The following is a 24,118-nucleotide window of genomic DNA, read 5'->3' on the forward strand; positions in this document are numbered from 1 at the left end:
GCTCTAAAATAATGTATGCGTGGTCATTATGATAAGGACAATCTTGTAAGAAGCTCTAGTTAGAGCGCTTTCGTACTGTGACGTACGATTCGATTCGATCCCGCGCAATAAACGAGGCTAGTCTTGGATATTTACTAATATTACAAATGCGAAAGTATGTCTGCCTGTCTTCACCTCTTCACGCCCAAATCGCTGAACCGCTTTTACTGAAATTTGGCATGAACTTTGAGTCCCAGGATAGGATAAAGGATACTTTTACCCCGGAAAATGTAGCTACTAATCCCACGCGATAATCGATTTTTGGCGCAACTGAGTTGCGGGCATCAACTATTTTTAAATATTTTTTCCTTTGTTTTATCAAATCTTAACTAACTAATTAAGAGTTAAGACCAAGGATTGAGATGTAAAAAATGTGAATGGTAATCTGAGCGCTCTAGCAACAATTCCTGGTTCAGAGCCGAACGTTATGGCTGACCGTGTACTCGTCTGTTGAGTAATTTAAAAAAAATAAAAAAAAAATTCCAAATTCGAAGTGATGTTTGACACATTGAAAGCGGAGTTGAAATTAAAATGGCGCCAATATTTGGCAGCTTCTTTTGGTAAGTTTTTTGTTGTAATTTTTTTACTCGTAGTAATGGTATTACAATTTTCAACTTTAAACATAAAATTTTTATTTACATAATACTTGTGTTTGTATTTATTATAAGCTACTTGTTTATCTACAAAAGTCAAGCTTGAATGATTTTTAGGGTTCCGTAGTCAACAAGGAAACCTTATAGTTTCGGTCTGTCCGTCCGTCTGTCTGCCCGTCTGTCTGTCTATCCATCTGTCTGTCCGTCTGTCTGTCTGTCTGTCTGTCCGACTCAGACTCGACTTTGCTCGGAGACTATAGGACCTATAAAGCTGTAATTTGGCACGAATGCACATATTAATAATGCCGACAAAATGGTAGGTAAGTACATAAAATCTTAAAAAATATTTTATGGTACCATCCCTACACATGAAGCGGGGATGAATTTTTTTTTCGCGTCTACCTCATCGTGTGGGGGCGTTCGAAAAAATCCTTAAAGTCCAGTGTCCCCCCCCCCCTCTACCAGCTCAACGGTTGCTTCTGGAAATGTGAAAATGTTCACGGAAGTAGGAAATATGCTGAATTTAAAAGGAAAATTATCACAGCTAAGAAGACTTCATGAGCAATAGCCGATCAACTAAACAAAATATATTCGGCGAAGTATAAAGGAACTTTTCGTTCAAATTGCTTTGAAAGTAACTGAGATGATGTTGTTAGTAGTGTAAAACACGTTATAAATGTACATTCATTTACCATACAAAACTTATCAAACACTGGTGGACATATCTTCGGATAAAAATCCCTAATTAAATATAGATTAAAAAATGTACATTCATTGACCATACAAACATTTTAAGAAACTAGCGGTACTACGGAACCCTATATTGCGCGTGGCCCGACACGCACTTGTCCGGTTTTTATATGTAACCTAGGGGCCTAAACTACCCTACTTTAAGCTTTGAACCAAGTTTTAGCGGACTAACACCATTGAAGTCCAAAGAAAGGTATTTATTGTTTTGGCAATACAACATGCATAGTATAGTTAAATAGATTTTTATATGTCCTTTTATATGTATACAATTTTTTATCCCATATTTTATCCCCTTGGGGGTGTAATTTCTCAAAATCCTTTCTCAGGGGATGCCTACGTCATAGAAGCTTTATGTAAGTACTTATGCAAAGTCTCAGCGATCGCCGATCAGTTTAAAATTGACAAAGTTTCATACAATCTTTCATCCCCTTTTTTAACCTCTTGGGGGCAGAATTGATCAAAATTCTTTCTTAGCGCATGCTTACGTCATAACATCTACCTGCATGCCAAATTTCAGCCCGATCCGTCCAGTGGTTTGGGCTGTGCGTTAATGATAGATAGCGTTAATTAAGTATATAATTATTGTTAAGTATTAGTTAGATTCTCGTGTCACAGTGTATGTGCGCGAACTGCTCCAACACGGCTCAACCGATTTTGACGAAATTTTGTATTTAATTCGTTAGGCCTGAGAATAATAATAAATATTATATTTTGTCTAGGTACTTATTATATTGATAAACAATGTTGCCGGGTCAGCTTGTATATATTATTTTCTACGTGGCGTTCGGCTGTGGATATTATTTTTTTTGTATGTTTTACCGAAATTTTTAATAATATATTCTTTAAGCTCCGGAAACCACATGCACAGAGCCAGCACATATTTCAATTATTCCATTTTCAAGGTGAGCGCCTTCGTGAATGAATACAAAATGTACTGCAAGCTTGTAGGAATAAATTAAACAAAAGTGCAACAAATTATTGTTGTTACATCAATCTAACATCTCAATTTTCCATATTATTGTAATACTTAAATACTTAATAAAAAATATTTTATTTTTGTAGCACTTGGATGACTTAGTTTTAAAATATAATAAGTAGATAATAATATTTAGTATTCCACGTACGGAATTTTAATTAATTATAACATTGTCCTATGACCTACGAATCGCGCAAAAACTACCATTAGAATATAATGACACAATAAAATAAGATTAATTACTTACTACCTCATTACTATACATATAACATAACAGTATTTACTTCCGAAATCCAAGGGTAACAACTAACAACCTAACAGGTGTTGATAAAGGTAGTTGGTACTTGTTAGTTGTTACTTGTTACCAAGCAAGCTACAATTTTAGATCAAGAAACATAGAAGAACTTTCTTTCAGGGACTAGACTTTCCGCGCGACTCCGCTCGCGTAAACAAGCAAATCTGCGGGAACCGCAGTTTCCTATATCCCGTGCCTGTATCCTACCCAGTTGTCTATATTCTACTCTCTTATATCCTTAAACAAGCAATTCTTGTATATATATTATATCTATATAATTGGAATCTCGGGATCGGCTCCAACAATTTTCATGAAATATATAGGGGGTTTCGGGGGCGATAAATCGATCTAGCTAAGAATCATTTTTATAAAATGTCATTTCATTCGTGTTTTATCGAATACCGAGCAAAGCTCGATCAAATAGCTAGTAATATTATAATATTAGGTGCCAAATCGCACAGAAATCGCCCCCCGTACCTACTCTGTGAGATAAACGCGTTTAAACGTTGTCTTCAGCTTTAAATAATATAGTAGGTAAGTATAGAATACAAACACATAATATCCATACTAATATTATAAATGTGAAAGTGTGTCTGTCTCTCTGTCAGTTACCTCTTCACGCTTAAACCGCTGAACCAATTGTGTTAAAATTTGGTATGGTATGTTGAGTACCGGGAAAAGATATATACCCCATAGTTTACTTTTCGTATAAACGATTGTTGGCGTAGCGAAGTTGCGGGCGACATTTGGGTAGTAGTATTGTATTAAAATTTGCGTAATAATCTTTTCCCAGCGAGCTACGGCAGCCTGTGCACCGGGATGTCCATGGGCTGGACCTCCCCCGTCTTCCCCCACCTCCGCTCCGACCACTCCCCGCTGCCGAGAGAGCCCACGCTGTCTGAGGAGTCATGGATTGGATCTCTCCTGGTGTTGGGAGGGTTGCTAGGTAAGAAAACGCGAAAAATATACCACCCTCATCACCTTGATGAGTAATTGTCTTCCACCGTGCGTTGTCGCGCAACTTTCTTCCGTCCACTGTAAAACTCTGGAAGGAACTGTCACCAGTAGTATTTCCGAATCAATACGACCTACAAACCTTCAAAAAGAGAGCGTATTCCCTCTTAAAAGGCCCGCGACGGACCACGGACGTAGTCTTTCCATCAGTTGACCCCTTTGCTCGTTTGCCCTCTTATTTTATAAAAACGTGGGAGAGCCATGCTTCGGCACGGAGACCGGAGAAATACCACGTTCTCACAGAAAACCGGCGTGAAACAGCGCTTGCGCTGTGTTTCGCTGAGTGAGTGAGTTTACCGGAGGCCCAATCCCCTACCCTATTCCCTTCCCTATCCTCCCCTTCCCTTCCCTTCCCTACCCTCCCCTATTACCTATTCCCTCTTAAAAGGCCGACAACGCACTTGCAGCTCTTATGATGCTGCGAGTGTCCATGGGCGACGGAAGTTTCTTTCCATCAGGTGACCCGTTTGCTCGTTTGTCCCTTTATTTCATAGGAAAAAAAACACAGAAGCTAAGAAAATCCCGTCAGAGAAGCTTAGATAAGTTTCTCTGACGGGAAAGGTTTGGTGTGATTTAGTGCTAAGAAGGCATGAAGGTAAGTAGATCAAAGTGCAGTTTTGATGTCCGCTAAACTAACCAGCGAAACACATCGCCAAGACGTGTCATGGCGCTTGCGATGCAGGGCCGAATTTATATATTTTTTATGAGTAAATGCTTCTTAATTTGTTTTACCATATTCTTAAATATGGTAATCATAGTAGGAAGGAAAGATCTAATAACTGTCATCGTTTCCAGGTCCGCTAATAACCGTACCTCTCTCCCGGCACATCGGCCGTCGCTGGATCATCATGGGCTCCAACCTGCCGCTGCTGCTGGGCTGGCTGCTGGCCGGTGTCGCGGCGGATCTGCCCACGCTGTACGCCGCGAGGATCATGTGGGGCTGCGCCACGGGCATGCAGTTCGCGATGGTGCCGCTGTATATTGGGGAGATTGCTGAGGTAAAGAGGTCTTACGGCCGCATTCAGTGATTTAATCCATACTAATATTATAAATGCGAAAGTGTGTATGTCTGTCTATCTGTCTGTTACCCCTTTACGCCCAAACTACTGAACCGATTTTGCTCTTTGATATGGAGACACTTTGGGCGTGAAGAGATAACAGACAGATAGACAGACAGACACACCATCGCATTTATAATATGTGTTAGTATGGAATAACTAGACAATTTATATTGTCATTATCTAGACTACATTTATGTCATTACTCATTACCTAGACTACCTTTATGCCATCACCTAAACTACCTTTATGTCACCACAAACTACCTTTATGTCATTTTCGTCTCCCCAGGACAAGAACCGCGGCGCGCTCTCCGCTCTGTTCCTCCTGTTCATCAACGTGGGCTTCCTCCTGGCGTACGCCATCGGCCCCTTCTCCAGCTACTGGGGTCTGACGGCCACCGGCGGGATACTGTCCCTGGTCTACCTCCCCTGTACGTGGCTGATCCCGGAGACACCTTTCTTTTTGGTGTACAAAGGTATAGTATTTTAAAGGTCTGAAGGTGCCATGGGCAAAGGCCTCGTAGGAGCTCCGCGAGCGATACAATTGTTTTTATAAATGTTATTAGACACCAGCATGGAGACTTATTTCATTCCAAGACATAACATTCTTTTTTTTGTCTTTGAATTTAGGCCCCAAAAAAGTTTGAGAACCGCTCTTTTGAAATAATAAATACGTCTTATAATATTTTAACATTGTTAGTGGCGGCCGAAAAGGAAGATCTTCCGACCGAGCGAGATAGCATGCTCGGTCAGGCCGAAGCCCACTGACGTCATCTCAGACGTTGTATATATATTGCCGTTCTCCGAAACTTCGATAGCGCGATGCAGGAATGTTAGGCGAATTGTGGGTACCGCCACCATATAAAGTAATAAATATGTCTTATAAAATAATACATACATACAATAATACATACATACAATCTAGAATAGGACACAATATTACTTACTGCAATGTACGCTTTAGCGTGGCACATTGCCTTTAGGCAGCACCAGTAACGTTGACCTCGCTTCTGTCAATATTCTGATATTCAGACGTGTGCAACATGACAATATTAGAAGCACGTGTATTATTTTCCTCTATGATAAGAAGCCTCCATTTTTCCTTATGATGGCAGAGTTATTCTCCGCAGGTAAAACCGAGGAGGCATCCCAAGTATTACAGAAACTACGAGGAACATCGAAAGCTGGAGTCCAAGCTGAGCTGGAGGGTCTGCAAGCGGTGGTGGCGAGGGAGTTCAAAGAGGAACCCTCTATCAAAGACCTGTGGGCTACTAGGGGACAGGTGAAGGCTTTGGGTGAGTCACCATCTTCTTTTTGCCACAGACTTGGGTCTTTTTTTTAATGAAATAAGGGGGCAAACGAGCAAACGGGTCACCTGGCGGAAAGCAACTTCCGTCGCCCATGGACACTCGCAGCATCAGAAGAGCTGCAAGTGCGTTGCCGGCCTTTTAAGAGGGAATAGGGTAATAGGGGAGGGTAGGGAAGGGAAGGGAATAGGGGAGGGTAGGGAAAGGAATAGGGTAGGGGATTGGGCTTCCGGTAAACTCACTCACTCGGCGAAACACAGAGCAAGCGCTGTTTCACGCCGGCTTTCTGTGAGAACGTGGTATTTCTCCGGTCGAGCCGGCCCATTCGTGCCGAAGCATGTCTCTCCCACGTATGCTCCTCCGATAATACTCCTGCGAAAATAAGGATGTTTGCACCTGAGTTTCAAGCAAGGATACTATTATAATTATATATTATACTAGCTGTTACCCGCGACTTCGTCCGCGTCAATAAAATGTTAAATACATAGGTAAAAAATAAAAAAGTAAAAAAACTGTCCTCTTCCTTTTTGGAAGTCGGTTAAAAAGTAGCCTAAGTTACTCCTTATTACATCAGCTATCTGCCAATAAAAGTCCCGTCAAAATCGGTCCAGCCATTTCGGAGATTAGCCGGAACAAACAGACAGACATACAGACAGACAAAAATTCTAAAAATTGTTATTTTGGTGTAAGTACCGTATAAATATTCATATGCATGTAGTAAAAAACGGTTATTTTAAAATTACAAACAGACACTCCAATTTTATTTATATGTATATATTTTACGGATGACTTGAGCAGATTAGAATTTGCCTCTTGCTACAAGAAACAAACGAGAACTGACTTTACCAGATGGGGGAACAATTAGTTGTAACAATACCACCGGAGGGCATAATCATAATGCATTCTAGTTTGGACAGCCAAGTAACGGCCGTTCCCAATATTTGATATATCTCTGGTTTTGCCCTACTAGAGATAGAAATAGCTCACAATTGACATAAAATATATGTCTCTAATGTCTAATCTGAGCTATTCCTATCTCTAGTAGGGCAAAACCAGAGATAGATCAAATATTGGGAACGGCCGTAAGATGACACAAATGTATGCCTTTAGAGGCGTTTTTGACATCTTACTATCTTACCTGGCCAAACTAGCGAATGAAGTAAGTTATCCGGACCAAAACGACCTGCAAACCTGCAAGAGAGCGTGTCCCCTCTTAAATCAGGGCCCGATATAGGGGGGGGGGGGGGCAAACCGGGCAATTGCCCGGGGCGGCAAATTGAGAGCGGCGCGGTGTCGCATCGGTGGCCTTCGTACTCGAGTCCAACTCGCACTTGGCCGGCAATTATTATTTTGCCCGGAGCGGCGAAATAGCTGGATCGGGCGCTGCTTAAAAGGCCGGCAATGCACTACTTTTAATGTTGAGTGGCCATGGGTAGTTGCTAACCGTCAGGTGACCCGTTTCTTTTGATGTAGCGAGTATCCATGGACAGTTGCTTTCCATCTGGTAATCCGTGTTCTCGTTTGTCCCCTTATTATATGAAAAAAAAATCGTCCAGGTATCTGCGTGTTCCTGGCGATGCTGCTGCAGCTGTCTGGCATCGACGTGCTGCTGTTCTACATGGAGGAGCTGCTGGTGAAGGTCGGCACCCGCATCTCCGCCTCCGATGGCACCATCATTATGGGCGTGGTGCAGGTATAGTGTAGTGTGCTACTTGAATTTCTTCTTTCTTCTCTTTGGGATGAAGGCTACGGCTTCAGATTGAATAGATACTATATTGAAAATATGTAATTGCAAACCTAAATACTTTTTAGAAAAATGTTGTTGAATATAATATTTTGTTTGTTTCTAAAGAGACTGTCATGAACAAGCAGAGACTTGTGAACCAAACTACCTCGCTTCAGTCTCCTTAGTCCTTACTCAGGCAATTCTTCACCTTCATTTCACACCTTCTTACAGGTGGTGACGAGCTGCGTGACGCCGCTGGTGGTGGACCGGCTCGGCCGCAAGCTGCTCATGTGGACCACCTCGCTGGGCCTGGCCATATTCCTGGTGAGCACTCTGACGTACCCACGATTAGATGGCCGTTTCTATGACCTTTCCTTTCCGAAGATCTCTGGCTGCAGGCGTTCTTTGGAGTAGGGTATTAAACTGGCTGTAGGCCGTGAAGAGCTGTGACCACCAGCAGCCAGCACACACGTTGAGTTTTTTACCATGGCCAGACTTTGACGTTCCGGTAGGATTCTGCCACCTAATCTGTCCACAATATTTTTTTTATGAAATAAGGGGGCAAACGAGCACACGGGTCACCTGATGGAAAGCAACTTCCGTCGCCCATAGACACACGCAACATCAGAGGAGCTGCAGGTGCGTTGCCGGCCTTTTAAGTGGGACTATGCACGCTGGATCTGAAGCGGCAAATAAAATATCGAAAATCCACGATATTTACGATTTATCTTGACACACAAACCACCTCTTTTTTTGACCAGCATTCTGTGTGCAGGGTATAATCGGCGTGTACGCGCTGCTGGACTCTCACTACAAGTACAACGTGGAGCCGTACGCCTTCATCCCGCTGTTGTGCCTCATCGTCTACATGGTGCTGTTCACGCTCGGTCAGTACATAATATCAGAGAAGTTGATTCCTAGGCAGATGGGGGACCTAAGTCATTTGGTCGCGTTAAGTCAAACGCATCCGACCGATCACAGCTAACATTGAATTGACATAAGCCGACCACATGACTTAGGTCATAATATACAACACGACTCACGAGGTAACATTGAAATTAAAATATGTCTCAATAGATGGCGCTGTATACTGGAAGCACAATAGACATAACGACCAGTAGTTCGACTGCAAAGAGACGGACAAGTTTCAATATCTGTCAAATTCGTCGGGTTTCACTAGGATTATAAACGGATTGTGCCTCGCGCTGGCTGATATAATTTGTTTTTAAATATTTAAAATAAAGATTTCAAAATTGGATTCTGACAATTTTAATCGCATGTGCCAAATGAAACATAAACAACAATACGACCAAAGAGGAACACGTCCAGCGAATATGTCATAGTTTTAAATTCGTAGATAACAATTTAACAACCCTAGCGACGATTTTCGTCATAATACGTCAAATTTAAAAATTTCAACATCAGTTCTAAGTCGGCATACTCTATCATTCTGTCTACTCTGCTAGAAGCATCGCGCTAAACCATAAAGTTAATATACCTAGCGGAATAGAGAAACAAAGGCCTGAGCAAGAGAGATGTCACTATCAGTAACACTGCGTGGTAAAAAGAGACGTTTGATATATGACAACAGCACTCTTTCTTTGACGTCCAGTCGGCACGTGCCGCACGTTGACAATTTAATCTCATAGAAATCATGTTCAATCATGCTTGTGTATACCTACACATATTTTTTCACACAGATGAAAAGCAATTTTGGTTTCGTTTGACAGCTCGAGATTGTTGCTCTATTCCGCTAGGTATATTAACTTTATGCGCTAAACATATTTTGACCCTACTATTGAAATTTTAAACAACATTATTTTTATGTTCTTTCCATCGGTTCATCAATTTATTCATAGCAACACATCACATATTGACTATTAATAAATAATGTCATGATATTATTTAAAGTATAATTGATTATTTTATGTTATCATTACAAAATATCCAGGTGTGGGTCCGGTACCGTGGATCTTGGTGGCGGAGATGTTCCCGGTGAAGACCAAGTGTCTCGCCAGCGGCATCGCCTCCTTCATGTGCTGGCTCGCAGGCTTCGTGTGGACCAGGTGAGACCATATTGCTATCTCCCATCTCGTTTCCACATATACATGACACCAAGTGTCTCGCCAGCAGCATCGCCTCCTTCGTGTGTTCAGGCAGATCCTAACCAAGCATCAACTGGGTGTAATTTTACATCCAATCATCACTATCAGCAGCCACCAGCTACTACCATATACAGGGTGTAACAAAAACAAGTGATAATACTTTAGGGTGTGTACGTGTTCCCTGTAGAGATTTCACTGTGAAAGTAGCAGCGCTGAAAGACCAAAATTTTTTTTCACTTTTGTATGGGCAAGGGCCCGAGCGTCACGAGTTACCCCATACAAAAGTGAAAAAAATTTTTGGTCTTTCAGCGCTGCTACTTTCACAGTGAACTCTCTACAGGGAACACCTACACACCCTAAATTATTATCACTTGTTTTTGTTACACCCTGTATATTCTATTATATCCTACGAATAATAAAAAGTAAAAACTAAGGAAAAGTAACTCCGTCAAAAAACATGCTCCACAATTATACTTGTCAAAAAAGTGTACCTTAGGTACCTACACATTTCAATACATTTGCAATATTTAGGTGGCCTTGAGCGGTATAAAGGCTGACGTTACATGACAGATCAAAAGAAACCTTTAAAACGGTAATACTATGGGAGTTACGATTCCTTAGTTTTTATTATTCGTAGATTATATCATAAGCGAAACACCCTACAGTTAATATATTTTTTTTTGTTTAAGCCATAAAGTTAATATACCTAGCGGAATAGAGCAACAATCTCGAGCTGTCAAACGAAACCGAAATTGGTTTTATCTGTGTGCGAAAATATGTGTACGTAATACGTATACACTTACACAAGCATGATTGAACGCGATTTCTATAAGATTAAATTGTCAACGTGCGGCATGTGCCGACTGGACGTCAAAAAAAGAGTGCTGCTGTCGTGTATCACACGTCTCTTTCTACCACGCAGTGTTACTGATAGTGACATCTCTCTTGCTCAAGGCCTTTGTTTCTCTATTCCGCTAGGTATATTAACTTTATGGTTTAGACGTGGGAGAGCCATGCTTCGGCACGAATGGGCCGGCTCGACCGGAGAAATACCACGTCCTCACAGAAAACCGGCGTGAAACAGCGCTTGCGCTGTATTTCGCCGAGTGAGTGAGTTTACCGGAGGCCCAATCTCCTACCCTTTTCCCTTTCCTACCCTCCCCTATTTCCTTCAGTACCCTCCCCTATTTCCTTCCGTACCCTCCCCTATTCCCTTCCCTACCCTCCCCTATTACCCCTTAAAAGGCCGGCAACGCACCTGCAGCTCTTCTGATGCTGCGAGTGTCCATGGGCGACGGAAGTTGCTTTCCATCAGGTGACCCGTTAGCTCGTTTGCCCCCTTATTTCATAGAAAAAAAAAAAACTTTATGGTTTAAACGCGATCGTTTTCAGGTTTTTCCGCGAAGTGGCGGCCTCGTACGGTATATACACGGCGTTCTGGATCCTGGCGGCGTGCTGCGCGCTCGGCTTCGCGTTCTCCGCCTCGCCGCTGCTGCCCGAGACCAAGGGCAAGACGTTCGACGAGATACAGGACATGCTCAATAATAACAACAGGTAGCTTTAGGAGCAGCTCTTCTGATGTTACGAGTGTCCGTGGGCGACGGTAGTTGCTTTCCATCAGATGACCCGTTTGCTCGTTTGCCCCCTTATTTCATAAAAAAAACTTACAGAATATTATAATACTGGCGTTTCTTATAGTCAAAATGGAATGAGCGTGGCACCAGCGGTCATTGACATTGCTTGTCTAGTAGCGATGTTAGGTCAGTCGAGTTCAGACATATAGGGCAACCTCAAATTAATTATAGCAGATTATAGTCAGAATTTTTTTCGCCAAAGGCCTGATAGGCTCCGCGAGTAATACAAGACAAAATATTATTTTTGGGGGTCCATTTTAAGAAGTAACAATTTTTGACGGACCACGGCCACCAAAAAAGTTTCAGAACGGCTGCTGTAGTGTACAAACGTTAATTACAAACATATTTAATTAAAATATGCTTCTGTTTCAGGAGCAAGGAGCCAGACCCAGTCGATGTTTAGTGTAAGGATATAGTTATAGTTAAGATTTTCCTGGTAAAGTATTATATTTTTATTAATAAATCGAGTTATAAACTTCTTTGTCAATCAGTCTGCATGTGTATGTGTTACTTACTTGACACAGTTAAACCGATATTTTATTTGTATGAAGAAGATACTTTAAATACGGGCTAGTTTCTAAGCATATAAAAATGTACGGCACCCACAGGTTCTACGACACAACGACTTTATTATGGGATACAAAAACACGCGTATAAACCAAGTTACAATAATATATTTAATATTTATAATATAGACTTAATTAGATAATACAATATTACAATACATGTGTTCATCTCTGGAACTGCAGCGGGCAGATTCTTAGCCCGAGGACGTCTTTGCCGATCTCCGCGACGCCGCACACTGGACATAACTTGCCCTGGAAAGAGAAAAAAGTTATTTAAAAAAAAACATGAAAATATTAGTCCATCTTAAAAAAATCACGAACACACGAGCGCTCGCGCGTACACAGTACACACACACACACACACACACACACACACACACACACACACACACACACACACACACACACACACACACGGGAGCGCTCGCGCGTACGCACCCACACACGCACGCAGGCACGCATGTATGCACGCACAGACAGACACCTCTTCGTCACGTCTCTATTGTAATTACGTTTCTTTGTTTTTTCCAGGTAAGATTTTTCTTACTTATAATTGAAATGTAATAATTTAAGGTTTATGTTATGTGGATCCACATTACTTACTAAAATAAAAACTTTCGTTTTTTCCAGAAACCCAATTGTGTTAGAATTTTTCTAAGAAATAACCTTAATTAACTTGTGTCCTGGCAAGAAGCTGGCAGCGCACACACACACAGAGAGAGAGAGAGAGAGAGAGAGAGAGAGAGAGAGAGAGAGAGAGAGAGAGACGTCAAACTAATATCACTCCTATTCATACTACTCAGAAAATACTTCAATTTCGATTTATATTACCTTGTGTTCTGGCAAGAAGCTGGCGGCGCACAGCGCGCACTTGACCTCGGGTTTCCCGCGGTATATGGGGGTGTAGGACAAGCCGCAGATGCTGAACGGGTTGTGCTCGTCGTATAGCAGCTGGTGTTCATCTGTCGGGGACTTCTCGCACGCCTGCAGGATCTTGCGCGCCTGTTGGGCTACTTCCGGCCGGGGACCTGAGAAAGATTATCTAGTTAATACCAGTGGACTTCTTTTCACTAACTTATTTATATAGCTACGAATAATAAAAACTAAGGAAGAGTAACTCCGTCAAAAAAAGTGCACCAAAAGGCTACAAAATGTGACCCGAATACATACATATTCAATCATGACATTCAACCAGGTTGACATGAAAATTTTGTCAAACTCATTTTACAGTTTGTTTACATTGGTTTGTTTACGTACTTTTTACGTAGCTTTTTACTATAATATGTTTGTTGTTAAAATGCTTAAATGCCCTGTGAAATGGTGTACGATCCATATCGTACATCAAGCAGTTTTAGGGTTTTAAGGAGTCAGCGTTTAGGACGCGCTCGCGTAATTAGTTAATTATTTTATTAAAATCAGTTCGTTCGCATCGATCAATCAAGGCGATCGCGCGTGCTCGCACACCCGGGTCATTTGATCATCAAGTATATCAATAAATCAAGTAACGGTTTATCAAGTCAATCGTTTTATTTATCAAGTAAAAGGAGTAGTAGTTAATCAAGGACACTACATCCTTTATGGTCCTTCGTTTATTATTATTTCGTGAAGTGATCCTAGCAAGGTGCTTCGTGAATAATAAGGACTTCGCGAGTGAAAACACAGACAGTGTGACTTTTCGTGAAGTGATCAGTGGACATTGGATTGCAGTGCATTTTTTATCAAGGAAGTTATATCAAGAGTAGAGATGGAAGATCTACTATCAATTCAGCAACAGTTGGTTGGAGCCATTGAGCAGCTCTACTCCAATTTCAAGAAAGATGGGCCGGAGCGCAAGACCGGTGACTACATCAGGAGGAGACTGGAAACCCTGGATCAATACTGGCAGGAGTTTCAAAATAACCACTTCAAGCTATGTGGTTACAGCGACAAGTCTCACGATTATTTCGTGACCGACCAGTTCGAGTCAACCAAGGAGCGCTACGGGCACATCCGGTCGGTCATCGTCAACTATCAAGCACGGGACGCCAAGCCGACTACATCGCTGCTGCGGCCGGCAACTCCGTTGGGCGGCGCGTCGACGCCGCAGCCACCCGCGCGCATCTCGTCTCCAGCAGCAAGGCCAGACGGCGTGCACGAGGGAGAAAATCAGGTAACTTTCAGGGCTCAGGGCGTCAACAGCAGGACGGACGAGTTGCTCAAGAAGCAAGCGAGCAACTTCAGGGCTCTACAGAGAAAGGTAACTAGTGTTAACTTAGATACGGAGTTAGATAAATGGGAGCTGGATGACATACTGAAAACTTTACAATCTCGTTGGTCGGTAATTGATTCTTTACATCTTGAGATAGATAGTGAGCTAGAGGGTAAAAATAAGGAATATGATTCAGCATTTTATCAATATGAACAATTGTACGAAGACATCAAGAGGTCTATCAATAGGAAAATCAGGTCCATGTGTCATAGGGAGAAGTCGACTCCACAGATGGAGTTGCCTACTTTTAGCGGCAGTTTCCAGCAGTGGACGTCATTCAAGGACTTATTCACGGAGACTATCCACACCAACGCATCTCTATCAGGCGCACAGAAGATGCAATTTTTAAAGGGCAAGCTCCGAGGTGAAGCTGAGCGCTTAGTTCAACATCTGCAGATTAGCTCAGACAATTACATCACCTGCTGGGAGATATTAAATAATAGGTATAATAATAGGAAACTTATTTTTACGTCACATATCAATACGTTAATGAACCTTCCAGTGTCGCAGCAAGCATCGTTAGGACATATCAAGAGAATCCACGATACGTCACTGGAATCATTAAACGCTATAAAAAATCTAGGTGTAGATATAAGTACGTGGGATCCTCTACTTGTACATATTTTGAGCCATAAACTTGACGCCGACACATATAACGAGTACGTAGCATCATTAAAGCAACCGAGGGAATTACCTAGTCTAAAGGAATTTCTAGATTTTCTTGAAACAAAATTTACAGCGCTAGAGACTTCACGGAAAAAACAAGAAAATCCGACGGCGAAGCCTAGTGCAAAATATACATATAATTTTAATCATAACTCTAATAATTCAGACAATCGTTTTAATTACAAGAAACCAACATATTTTTCGCAATCGAAAGTATCAAGTAACCGAGTCAATAAACCTGCATATCCGGTAAAAACAGCTTGTTATTATTGTTCAAACCGCGGACATGGCTTATATTATTGCGCAAAATTTCTAGAACTACATAATCATTTGAAGCGAAAATTAATTATTGACAAGAATTTATGCAAAAATTGTCTCTATGATCATGAAGGTAAAGGTTGTTATTCCGAATCACGTTGTCGAGAATGCAACGGCAACCATAATTCAATTTTGCACGATGCATTTTGTAACAGTTCATTCACGCCGAAAAATGCAGAGTCGAAAATTTCGAAACCAGAGGTTGGTAACACTCATGTGTCCGTGGAGGGCAAGGACCCCGAAATTCTGTTGGCAACAGCCATGGTGCGGGTTCAGGCTCGGGATGGCACCTATCATAATATCAGGGCATTGTTAGATCAAGGATCGGAGACTACGCTCATATCAGAGAGAGTAGCTCATATTTTAGGTTTACCGCGCAAACATTGCCAGGGAACCATAACTGGAATAGGCGAAAAGGAGAGCAACTGCAAGGGAATTATTAAAATCAAGTGTAGGTCTAATCAAGAAGACTTCTCATTCGAAACGGATGCTTATATCATGAATACTTTAATCAAGAATCTGCCCTCCTACAGCTTCCCTAAACCAGAATGGCCCGCATTAGAAAATTTTCCTTTAGCTGATCCTTTCTTCAATGTGAGAAGACCAGTAGACCTTCTCCTTGGAGTGGATGTTTTTAGCAATTTATTGTTGGATGGAATTTACAAGGCCGGACCGACTCTACCTTTGGCGCAAAAAACGCGCTTAGGTTGGATTTTGAGCGGTTACGTAAAAAGAAGCTTTAAGTGTAATATAATTGTGCACGATATCAACGACATCAGTCAATTTTGGCAATCGGAAGATATATCCGAGTCATCTTCGATGTCCCTAGCTGACCAACAGGTCGTAGATTTTTACAACAAGACAACTATTCGTCTGGCGGATGGCAAGTATCAAGTGCGCCTCCCCCTTAAACAAGAAATAGAAAATAAATTAGGCCAGTCAAAATCAAAAGCTATTGCACAGTTTAAACAGTTAGAACGTAAATTTAATAAAAATCTAAATATAGCACAAGAATATAAATTATTTATCAATGAATACAAACAATTAGGACACATGATACACTCGAATAACTCCGAGTCATCAGATTACTACTTACCGCATCATTGTGTTATTCGAAATGAATCAACTACAACTAAATTAAGAGTTGTTTTTAATGCTTCTTCGCCTTCTTCGACTGGTTTGAGCCTGAATGATTTAATGGAAAGAGGTCCAAATTTACAACAAGATCTGCAGAGTCTTCTTATCAAGTGGAGACAATTCAGATTCGGTTTTACATCTGATGTGGAGAAAATGTTTAGAGTAGTATGGTTACATCCGGATGACCAAAAATATCAGAAAATTATTTGGCGAGATTCATTTTTTGACGAGTTAAGCATTTTTCAGCTGACGACAGTGACATACGGCACCAAAGCCGCGCCGTTTCTGGCGATGATGACTCTCCGACGTTTAGCTCAAGACGAGAGACAGAATTATCAAGATAGTTCTGCTCCAAAGGTGATTGAGTCAGCTTTTTACATGGACGATCTCGTATACGGAAGTCATTCTGTCGAATCAGCAAAGCGTTTGATACAAGATATAGTAGCGATTTTAAAGTCCGGAGGATTTAATCTACGTAAATGGAAGGCAAATAATCAAGATATAATTCCTACAAGTAATAACAGCAGTAATGAGCAATTAAATTATGATTTTAAAAATACTGAGTCATCCAAAACATTGGGCCTTAGTTGGAATCCACAGCAAGATCAATTTACATTCACATCAAAATTAGACTTTAAGACCAAAATTCCCACAAAACGTATTTTACTTTCGAATATATCAAAATTATTCGATCCATTAGGTTGGCTTTCTCCGATTTCAACTAAAATAAAACTATTATTTCAACAAGTGTGGCAGTTGCAGTTAAAATGGGATGAACCCTTACCTGAAAATATTATTAAGGAATGGGAAAGCATGAAAATAGATTTAGAAAATATAAGTAATTTTTACATGCCGAGATGGTTAGGTATAACAGAAAATAATGTCATCGAACTTCACGGCTTTTCCGATGCATCAACAAAATGTTACGCCTGTGTTGTTTATTGCAAGGTAAACACACACGGCCAGACGTCGGTAACCATGATAGCAGGAAAATCAAGACTGGTACCTGTAAATAATAAACTTACTTTACCTAAACTAGAGTTATGCGGTGCTCTATTACTTATTAAACTATTATCAAAAATCAAGACTTGCCTGGAAACATATCAAATTAATACTTACTGCTGGGTCGATTCTATGGTAGTATTAGGATGGATCAATGGTGTACCGGAACGCTGGAAGCCGTTCGTGGCCAATAGAGTTAAGCAGATTGTCGACGTGGTGCCGCCCAGCAGCTGGAATTACGTCAAGTCAGAGGAAAACCCAGCTGATAGCGCTAGTCGCGGTTTGTCAGCATCCCAGTTAAAATATCATGAACTTTGGTTTAAAGGGCCGACTTGGCTGAAAACTGAAAATTTATCACATATTCAAAAAACATTTATCACGGATCAAGAAGTGAGAAAAACTAAAAAGGTAGTTGCATCGGTAACTCAAAATCAACAAGAAAATATCATAAAAATATTACTGCAGAAATATAGCTCGCTAAGCAAGATTGCGAGAATTTTAGCATGGATATATAGATTTATAAGCAAGAAACAAGTTGTAAATAAATACTTAACAATAAGTGAAATAAAGCAAGCAAATATAAAAATTATTAAGCAGTGTCAGCAAGAATATTTTAGCGAAGAAATAGAAGCATTAAAGAAAGGAAAAAGCGTAGCATCAAAAAGCAAGATTTGCATGCTCAACCCTATATTAGATCAGGATCAAGTTTTAAGAGTTGGAGGTCGTTTAAAACATGCAAACATTAACTTAGACATGAAACATCCTATTATCATCCCAAAAGGTAGTCGCTTGTCTGAGTTAATAATAGATCAGTGTCATGAACTTACCTTCCACGGTGGCGCTAAACTCACTTCGGGGATCATTCGACAAAAGTACTGGTTGGTAGGGGGACTCAAGGCTACAAAGAAGCGCATTTATCAATGTGTTAAGTGCAGAAAGCACAGTCCCAGACAGCACTATCAAATCATGGGAGATTTACCAAGATCGAGGGTGAATCCGTTGCGGCCATTCTACGATACAGGGTTAGATTACACAGGTTATGTGTTCGTTAAGGCCAACAAGGGCCGAGGTATTCTAACAACAAAGGGCTACGTTGCTGTGTTCGTCTGTATGGTAACAAAAGCCATACATTTGGAGCTGGTTTCGGATTTGACGACGTCAGCATTTTTAGCAGCTTTGCGTCGAATGTCAGCCAGGCGAGGAGTGCCGAAAAATATGTATAGCGATCAAGGTACAACTTTCATCGGAGCAAACAAGGTTCTGCAGGAAGAATATCGGCAAATTTTATGTAAATTCGAAAACACAGAATTTATCAATGAAGTGACGCGCATGGGTATCAAGTGGCATTTCAATGCCCCCTCTTGGCCGTCAGCAGGTGGACTGTGGGAAGCTTCGGTCAAAAGTCTAAAATATCACATGAAGCGGGTGATAGGCGAACAACGTCTTACCTTTGAGGAGTACTCTACATTGCTCTCTCAGCTCGAAGCCTGCATCAATCAGAGACCTTTATGTGCTATGACCGAAGACCCCGACGACTTAAATTGCCTAACACCATCACATTTTTTAACTAGCGGTCCTCATCTCGCATTTTTCGACACCGAAACAGATTTACGTACTCGTTGGCATCATACACAAAAATTATTCGAGGATATCTGGAAGAAATGGCGACAAGAATATCTAACGCAGCTATCAGTCCGCAGCAAGTGGAGACTACCGCAAGAGAACATCAAGGTCAACGACATAGTGCTCATACAAGATAGCAATTTGCCGGCCGGAAGGTGGCCACTGGGCCGCGTCCTGGAGCTACATCCCGGAAGCGACGGTTTTGTGAGGGTTGTTACGCTAAAAACAAAAAGCGGCATCATGAAACGCCCCATAGTGAAACTGTCCATATTGCCTGTTAATCAAGAACAGTCAGATGAAAATATCAAGAATCCGGACGATGATGTAAAGCAAGTATATCACGTTACTAAACCTATCAAGAGAAATAATAATTACAGCTTTTCTAAATTAGTATTTACAATTTTATTATTTATTATGACCTTTATATCAAGCTCAGAAGGTTCATTTAATGTTACACCGCTACAAAATCAAAGTTTATACTTCGACAAGGTGACAAACATGGCTCTCATCAAGGAGGAGTGGCGCCTAGTCGTCTACTACGACATGAGTCCCTACTGGGAGGGCTCATTAACAGCTAGCAAGTACTTAGATTATTTACAAAACATATGTGATAGTAAACAAGACCATTCACAATGTGCAGCGATCATGTTACAACTACGTCACGGCTACGAACAACTAAGTCACTATAACAATGTTATGATGAGCAAGCAAACTTCGCGCACGCGACGAGGACTGATAAACGGAGTCGGTAATATAGCAAATTCCTTATTCGGAATTCTGGATAGTAATTTCGCTGAAAAATATGAACAAGATATTGAGCTTATCAAGAAGAATCAAGATCATCTCGCCGTTCTCTGGAAGAATCAGACCTCCGTCGTTGAAGCTGAATTTAATCTGTTGAAACGTACAGAGGATATCATGAACAAGCAGCACAAGATTATCAATCTACGTTTAAATCAGGTGGAACAACAGTTGAACGAAAACTAGAAAACTAAGAAGGAAAACTTAGAAAATAATGATTTTATACTTTCCGCAATAGTCGCCAGCAATTTACTTAATCATTTAAAAGAAATGCAGAATACCCTATTAGACACTATGACTAATATATACAACGGACAGCTCAGTTTACACCTATTGACACCAGACCAACTTCGACAAGAATTAAATACTATATCAGGAAAAATATCTAAAGACTTATGTGTACCTTTTGAGAATATAAGCTTACCTAATATCTATCATCTATTAAAAATTAAAGCTAGAATGTCGACAAATTACTTACTGTTTGAAACAAAAATACCTCTAGTTCACCGTGACAGTTTTGAAATTCATAAAATCATTGCCGTACCACGTTTAGTAAATAATAGCATCATGATTAATATTAAACCCGTATCAAGTTACCTAGCGATTAACCTTCAAAAGGACGCTCTGTTGCCTATTACTGAAAGTGACCTAAAAACGTGTCTGCAGCAGGAGTCAGGCACTCTATTATGTAGGAGCAGGTCACCAGTGTACTCCCTGAAGGATGACGAGAGCCTTTGCGAAAAGGATGCAGCCTCCGGGAGATGCAGGATCTATCACGAGCCATGCCGATCACAGTGGCATGAGCTACATCAAGTCAACACGTACTTTTACTTTTATTGTCAAGAGCAGAATGTTAAAGTACTCTGTGACGATCAAGTTTCATCGCTACAGCTGTTTCAAGCTGGCTTATTGACGACAAATCAAGGTTGTCTTCTGAAGTTCAAGGACTTTACCGTGTACACTCACAAACAGGAGGTGAGTGATCTGCACATCAAGGCAGATGTTACTGCCCCAAAGCTGTCGCCGATCAACTATCTTTTCAACATATCGGTACCGAGCAACGGCACTATTAGCGCAGGGGACGAGGACGTCAGCGAACATTCAAGGCAGCTGACACATCTGCAGAAGCAGATAGAGGAGATAAAGCAGACCGTGCCGCTGTACGACAGCGTCAGCAGCCACGACATTCATCACTATACGGCGACGTACGTCATCGTTATCGTGGCTGCTGTTGGAGCAGGTGTCTGGGGAGCGCGCAGGTTCCGGCGCCGGCGGTCGGCGCGGGCGGCGGTGGAGCAGGTGGAGCAGCGCGCAGGGCGGGCGGCGCCGCCCACCCCGGAGGTGGCGAGGCGGCAGCCGCCCTCCTCCTCCACAGCGGTGATTGACAATCAGTGTGTGTGCAGTGAGAGTGACAAGTGTGTTAAAAAGGTTTCGCGTCATATAGGCTATATTAACCCAGGTTATAGTGATCCGTGCAAACAAGTGCAAGACTTTAAACGGGTGTCGTGTTCTAACGTACCTAAGCAAAACAAAGGCACGTCACCGACCTTTTGTTCTGTATAAGTAATCGGTGACGATAGAGTTAAGTTTAATTCTTTGTAAATCATGAATTTTTATTTGTACTTTACTTACTAACAAGTGTAGGTTAAGGACAAAATGGAATCACCTTGTATCATCTCATCACTACTAACTTCTCTACTTTTCGGTGTGGGAGCATGTACGATCCATATCGTACATCAAGCAGTTTTAGGGTTTTAAGGAGTCAGCGTTTAGGACGCGCTCGCGTAATTAGTTAATTATTTTATTAAAATCAGTTCGTTCGCATCGATCAATCAAGGCGATCGCGCGTGCTCGCACACCCGGGTCATTTGATCATCAAGTATATCAATAAATCAAGTAACGGTTTATCAAGTCAATCGTTTTATTTATCAAGTAAAAGGAGTAGTAGTTAATCAAGGACACTACAAATGGTGTAGAAGTCATACAGATACGACTTTTAATACAGGAATAACCTTTCATCTGTAAGTGAATTGTTTAAAATTATGCTTAAATTTCTTATATTTTTGTCGACCCAAAAAAGATGGTTTATTTAAGTTGGATGCTATTATATTTGCATAAAATTAAGCTGATCTCTTTGTGTTTGTCTTATTAAATTTACATGTTATTCTAAAAGTTCAATAATCAAAAAATAATATAATTACAAAATTTTTACAAAGTCGCCATGGACAGTGTTATGCAAGATGTAACAATTTAATCATAAACGAAATTTTGGGGTCTGGCTGACATTATACTAAATGCGTTATAAGATATGGGTATTCTCATATTTCTTGCTACGGTTTTTTTACAACAAAACAAAAAAAACATAATGTAATATTTTTTTTATGAAATAAAGGGGAGGGTGACGAAGGGAATAGGGTAGGGGATTGGGCCTCTGGTAAACTCACTCACTCGACGAAACACAGTGCAAGCGCTGTTTCATGCCGGTTTTCTGTGAGAATGAGGTATTTCTCCAGCCGGCCTATTCGTGCCGAAGTATGGCTCTCCCACGTATCAAAATCTTAAATCGAAAAATTACGTTCAATCCACAAAAACAAATAAGTATTTCCTTTAATATTGTAAATGAACAAAAATAAAAACTGCTAACTATTATTAAAATATTATATTAATTGTGAGTTATAAACTGTACAAAATTTACGCAAGTTTTTAATTTCAATTCTGTAATAATTTAGCACATAGATTTTTGTAATCTGAAAACGTCTTCTCTAGGTGCTCGGACAGTTTTAGATTCGCCCGAGTCGTACAAGGTTTGTTCATGATTAGGTATTACATGTTACATATCATAATTATTATCAATGTCTTAAGTATCAGAGGAAAATGTTTGATTTTAAAATAATAATTATGTGCTCGTTTCTTCGTGATAGTACATGTTCTTGGTGTATACTGCATTATACTATCCGCTTTTGACAATTATTTGTTTCATAAGTCATAACTATGACAATGACAATAACCGCGCAGGCTGTCGTCCGGCGCGCAATATTATGATACGTTACCTGGGATACGACCTTGGCGAAAATCTGAATTGTCATATTTTAGTGTTCGAAAAGGAGCCAAATTTAAAACGGTTGAAGTATGGGAGTTACGTTTCCTTAGTTTTTATTATTCGTAGTTATATAGATTATGTAACTGTTCATAGTTATATTTACACAGTAGACATAATCGGTCTTACCACAAAGTACTAAACATCTGTTGAACAGTTGTTTTGTGACCATTTTGTACTGAATTTTTCTCTAATCGACTGTTCAACGAGTGTTTAAATCTTTTGTGGTAAGACCGATAATGTCACGACTCCCATAAAATGTTTGTTTGTAAAATGTATGTGCATGTATCCTGTATTCCAAGTAGGTCAGTGACCAAAAAAACTTACTAAACAGATTTTGATCAACATAGATCTAATAGCCGCACTCAGAGACATTAACTTTCATTTTATAGTTTGTGCGTTTTAACAGGGTGACAGTTCTCATATTCCTTGCTACGGATTTTTTTTACAAGAAAACAAAAATGATCAAAATGTAATAAATTATATTCCATCTACAAAAACAAATATTTCCTATAATTGTAAATATGAATAAAAATCAAAAATTGCTAAATGCTAACTTATTAATATAAAATTATAAATTTTAACTGTGAAAACAGGAGTATAAAATTATTGTTATGAAAATATTTGAAAAATGATGCATGAAACGGAACTTACGCCAATAGAGATTGACACTGTTGAATCGAAATCAAATCGATAAAAAAGGCGGCCATCTTAAGTCGCCGGCGCCACTCAGTCGGTACAGTACGGTACGGTACGGTACGGTACGGTCAGTACGAATTCGATAATTTCGATTGCAATTCCTTTACGAAGTGATTCGATATTTTTAAATTATCAATTAATTTTTTTTAGGTAACTTCCTACGAATAATAAAAACTAAGGAAACATAACTCCCATACTATTACCGTTTTAAATTTGGTTCCATTCGAACTGTCATGTAACGTCAGCCTTTATACCGCTCAAGGCCACCTAAATATTGCAAATGCATTGAAATGTGTACCTAAGGTACACTTTTTTGACAAGTATTTTGGAGCATGTTTTTTGACGGAGTTACTCTTCCTTAGTTTTTATTATTCGTAGGTAACTTCCCTACTATTGTCAATTATTATCTGTCACCCATATCATCATAAAACGCACAAACTATAATGAAGTTTTTGACAGATA

The 24,118-nt window shown here is 40.4% G+C and overlaps 2 protein-coding genes across 3 annotated transcripts in view; one reads left to right on the top strand and one right to left on the bottom strand.

Moving 5' to 3' along the window:
• Nucleotides 1–458: 458 nt before the first annotated feature.
• LOC121737533 (facilitated trehalose transporter Tret1-like) lies at nt 459–12,344 on the top strand. Its single transcript, XM_042129187.1, has 12 exons — nt 459–599; nt 3,447–3,599; nt 4,463–4,665; nt 5,017–5,203; nt 5,858–6,022; nt 7,591–7,727; nt 7,992–8,084; nt 8,536–8,647; nt 9,712–9,826; nt 11,258–11,419; nt 11,872–11,935; nt 12,249–12,344. Exons 1-11 carry the CDS (start codon nt 536–538, stop codon nt 11,900–11,902), a joined length of 1,422 nt encoding a protein of 473 aa, XP_041985121.1. The 5' UTR covers nt 459–535; the 3' UTR covers nt 11,903–11,935; nt 12,249–12,344.
• The window catches only part of LOC121737532 (coatomer subunit alpha), a 33,145-nt gene continuing 21,180 nt past the window's right edge, over nt 12,154–24,118 (bottom strand). For both annotated transcript variants that reach the window (XM_042129186.1, XM_042129185.1), the window contains exons 22-23: nt 12,897–13,093; nt 12,154–12,317 (exon numbers count right to left, since the gene is read on the bottom strand). In XM_042129186.1, the coding sequence (XP_041985120.1) occupies nt 12,231–12,317; nt 12,897–13,093 (284 nt within the window). In that variant the 3' untranslated portion in view covers nt 12,154–12,230. The remainder of the gene's footprint in view (nt 12,318–12,896; nt 13,094–24,118) is intronic.

The sequence above is a fragment of the Aricia agestis genome, chromosome 21 (genome assembly GCF_905147365.1).
Source record: "Aricia agestis chromosome 21, ilAriAges1.1, whole genome shotgun sequence".
Lineage (NCBI taxonomy): Eukaryota > Metazoa > Arthropoda > Insecta > Lepidoptera > Lycaenidae > Aricia > Aricia agestis.